Source organism: Poecilia latipinna, unplaced genomic scaffold (genome assembly GCF_001443285.1).
Source record: "Poecilia latipinna isolate Pla-1442-1.1 unplaced genomic scaffold, P_latipinna-1.0 Scaffold1319, whole genome shotgun sequence".
Taxonomy (NCBI): Eukaryota; Metazoa; Chordata; class Actinopteri; order Cyprinodontiformes; family Poeciliidae; genus Poecilia; species Poecilia latipinna.
In genome coordinates, this window is record NW_015113935.1 from 152758 (window position 1) to 156685 (window position 3928).

Here is a 3928-nt window from a genome sequence, read left to right on the forward strand (position 1 = left end):
GGACCCGCCGCCCCCAGGACCCGCCGCCCTCCGGACCCGCCGCCTCAAACTGGGATTATAGAGAAACTTGAGAAGGAATCAGAATGATTACCGGGTCACAGGTTAGACCTGAAACCCTGAATGATGGTTCTGATGGAACCGAGTCAGGCTCACCCTAAGGAGAACCAGAGCCGGTTCATGTTGGTCCAGAACCACAGCGTTCTCCAGAACCGCTGACTGGTCAGAACCCACTGCTCTCACCAAATTCATCCCTGATGTGGAACCCAAACCCGCCCTGGAGCTCCTCAGGGTACCGTTACCATGGCGAGGAGGCCGACCCACGCCAATCTGGACCTTAAGACTCCAGTGGAAAGTTCCTGCAGGTGACTGAAGCATCAGGCGAGAACCTCAGGTTCTCCAGAACATCTGATGGGTCCAGATGAAGCCGGTCCCTTTGGACCCGTCAGAGGGGGCAGCAGAACCCACAACATGTCAAAGGGTCATTAGTGTTGGTTCTGTCAGTAGTGGTAATGTAGTAGAGGTCAGAGGTCAGATCTGGGTGAGAACCACCACCCAGCTTCAACCATAATCCAACCTAATCTGAACAAATTAACTCCAGATCCCGGATTAAAACATCCTGAACTTCCCCGTTTCCCTTCCTGTAACCTGCAGTCAGACCAGGGTCAAAGGTCAGGAAGGTCAAAACCCACAGCGAGCTTCTTTCTTCCAGTTTCTGGATGAGTCCAGAATCGGGCTCAGAACCAGAACCAGTAATCTGGGTCATGTTGGATCTCCAGCAGGTGAAGAACATCCTGGAGATTTGACCCTTGACCTTTGGGTCTCTGTGGAACTGGGTCATCTTTGGGATTTTCCAGGGATCTGTTTGGGTTCAGAACCTTTTACTGGGTCGAATGGTTCTGTAATCTGAAGCAGGGTCTGCAGAACCGCCCGTCTGCCCCGCTCTAACAGATTACAGGCAGCAGACAGAACCGGGCCTGAACCCAGAGTGCGGATTGGCTTTGGTTCCAGGGGCCGTGTAAGGTTCTGGTTCTGTAGCGTATGTTTGGCTGTCTGGGCAGAACCGCGTGAGGTTCTGGTCCTGCTGGCTCCACAGGCTCGGGTTTCAGTCGTAGTGTCCAGAAGGTTCTGCGAGGCGGAGCGGCAGCAGCGAATCGGGCTGGCGGTACCGTTCGTTAGTGTTTCACTTGTCGGCCTCGTTTAGTGTTAGAATCCCCCAAGATGGCCGCCGCCTCAGAAGAAGGAGTACTGGTTGTCGACGGCGCGCGGCGCCCTCGCCCCGTCCCGCTCCTCGCCCTCGGCGGCGTCCAGCTGCCGGAGGGGCGTGTCCTCCCAGTCCTCCGCCGGCCCGCCGCTCCCCGCCGCCGCTCCCGCCGGCTCCGCCTCGGATCCCCTCTCCTGGGGAGGGGTCGGCGGCGGCGGGCGTCCCGGCGGCAGCGGGGGGGGCTGCGGAGGGCTACGGGGTCTGCTGGTCGAGTCTGCAGGGGTCCAGGAGGAGAAGAAGAAGGGATGAGTTAGAGAGAGCGAGGAGGAGCGGATGGAGGGAGAGACAGAATGGCAGTGAGTGGGAGGAGTCAGGTGGTTCTGGACTCTCAGGGACGGGTTCCCATGGTCCAGCAGAACCTCTGGTTCTGATCGGCCAGCTACAGATAATCATGAGGTTCTACAGGCTGCAGCTCAGAAAGGCCCAACTGGTTCCAGAACCATTACAGCTCTCCTTAAAACACACGGGTCAGAACTACAACCTGGCAGGTCGGGTTCTACCGGAGGGTCCGGTTCATCTGTTCTTCTTCTTTCCTGAAATTATTCGCAGTTTTTATGTTATTTCCCTTCTTCCAGATGCTGTAATGTGCAGTAGAGGCCAGTAGGGGGCAGTAAGACATAGAACTGTGTGGCATCTATCTGGAAACCCAGCCTGTAGGGCTGGTTCTGGTTCTGGTTCTGGTTCTGCACCAGGCGTGTTGAACCTGACACTTCAGATGCTGAATGTTACATCATCTGAATAAAAAGCGCCGCAGCGTCCAATAAGAACTTCTTAAAATTAATCAATACTGAATCTGTTGCCACTGATCAGTCTCTCCAGAATTCCAGGATTGTTCTTGTGAATTTTTTACAATAAAAATTACATATTTTGTGGAGCAAATTTAGAAATATCTGCAATATTTCTGCTTATGACATGAAAGGTGACTTTTTGTTACTTGCCACATGGATCAAGGCTGAGGCAGGATGGGAGTAGAAGTCAGAAACACCGCCACCTGCAGGTGGGGCTTTTATCATTTTCTGTCAATTTTGGAGCTCGCTGAATTGTGAAAAACTGGAATTGACTGAATGACGTAATTTGGTGTCTGGAGGGCCACATAAAAAGTTAAGGCGGACTTCATTTGGCCCCTGGGCCTCGAGTTTGACAGATGCAAAGGATCTGAATGGTTCTGGTCGGACCCGGAAGCCGCCCTGAGAGCCTGGACTGAATGGAGAAGCGTCCACACACTCGTCCTCCGGGCCGGGTCGGTCTCACTTACACACAGTCAGAGATGGGGGTTGATGGAGAGTCGGGATGGCGCGTGGTGATGGCGTCGCAGACCGCGGGCCGACTGCCCGCCCGGTCCCGGCCTGCAGGGGGCGAGCCAACCATACAAGACAACAACAGAGAGGTCAGATGGGTCCCACGGGCAGCGACGTCTCCTCTGCTTCATGGATCAGTACAGCATGAGGATGAGGATGGTGACCCATGCGGGACAGGATGAAGGCTTCACACCTGCCCAGGGACCGGTCCGGGTTCTGCCGACCCGGTTCTGATCGTACCTGGCTGTCGAACCGCCGTGGCTCCCACGAAGCTGATGAGCGTGACATCAGAGGCGCCGCCCGACTCCAGGGGGATGGGATGGACCCGGAAGTGCTCCAACATGTCGAAGATGGACTGGAACCAGAGGTGCTGGACCCGGCACTGGCCGTCCTCGTTCAGGGACAGACGGAGGTGCTGTGGGCCCCGAGACACGGAGACATGTAGCGCGGCAGAGACACAAAGACCAAAGACAGTCCGCCCTCCGCGTCCCGGACTCACCTTGGCCTTCCCCTGGAAGTTGAAGGTGAGGACGTACTCTCCCCGCCGCGTCTCGCTCTGTCGGACCAGGAAGACGCCGTGGCTCGCCGGGCCTCCGGCCAGAACCAGCTGGGCCGCCTTGAGCCGCGACAGGGTGCCGTGGAACCACTGGCACTCGCTGAGCGGGTGCTCCACGGCCTCGGAGGTCACCGTGTCAGAGAACAGGAAGGACCCTGCAGGGAAAGCGCATCGGACCAGGTCACTCGAGTCCCGGCCGTTTCCAGAACCAAATCTGCCCGAGTCATCGTTACCCGTCGCTTCTGGCGTCTCAGCAAAAGGCGTGCCCAGGCCAGCCCCACCTCCCCCGAAATTCCTGCCATCCGGCTCGTCCAGTGGCGCTCGAGGTGGGAGTTCTGGAGGAAGTGGATCCAGGAGGGGGGAGGAGCCTCCGATCCCTCCGTAGCAGACTGACGGGTCAGAACCCGGCCAGTGAGAAGGAGCAGAACAGGGTTAGAAGTTCATGAACCACCACAGACATCTCATGTTTCCTCCAGACCAGTTCACTGGTTCTGATCCAGCCTGGTTTCCACTGAACCTGGCTCTAAAGCGGTCCGGATCAACGGCCTTCTCAAGGTTTTTCACAGTTCTTCCTTGGACTTTGGTTCTCTGGATCAGAACTATCCCTGGCCCAGCACCGGGTCAGGAAACCCAACACTCACCTTGTGAAAGACGCTCGCCGATCTCTGGCGTTCCACTGACGTCCAACGAAGCCAAACACACACCTTCAGCGTCCTCCTGCTCGCTGCAGCGGAAACACAGTTAGTCGCAGCAGCTGCTGACATCTGGACCCAGTCAGAGGTTCTGGACGATCATCACGTTGTTACTTTAGAG

General features: G+C 56.7%; 1 protein-coding gene across 2 annotated transcripts in view; it reads right to left on the minus strand.

The window, feature by feature from the left end:
- Positions 1 to 866: 866 nt before the first annotated feature.
- Positions 867 to 3928, minus strand: part of sh2b1 (SH2B adaptor protein 1) — an 11724-nt gene continuing 8662 nt past the window's right edge. Inside the window, exons 5-10 of one of the 2 annotated variants that reach the window (XM_015055528.1) lie at positions 3757 to 3839; positions 3349 to 3504; positions 3059 to 3270; positions 2800 to 2974; positions 2517 to 2607; positions 1365 to 1475 (exon numbers count right to left, since the gene is read on the minus strand). In XM_015055528.1, coding sequence (XP_014911014.1) covers positions 1454 to 1475; positions 2517 to 2607; positions 2800 to 2974; positions 3059 to 3270; positions 3349 to 3504; positions 3757 to 3839 — 739 coding nt within the window. In that variant the 3' untranslated portion in view covers positions 1365 to 1453. Of the gene's footprint in view, positions 1476 to 2516; positions 2608 to 2799; positions 2975 to 3058; positions 3271 to 3348; positions 3505 to 3756; positions 3840 to 3928 lie in introns of both variants that reach the window. The other variant, XM_015055527.1, reaches the window with a different exon arrangement.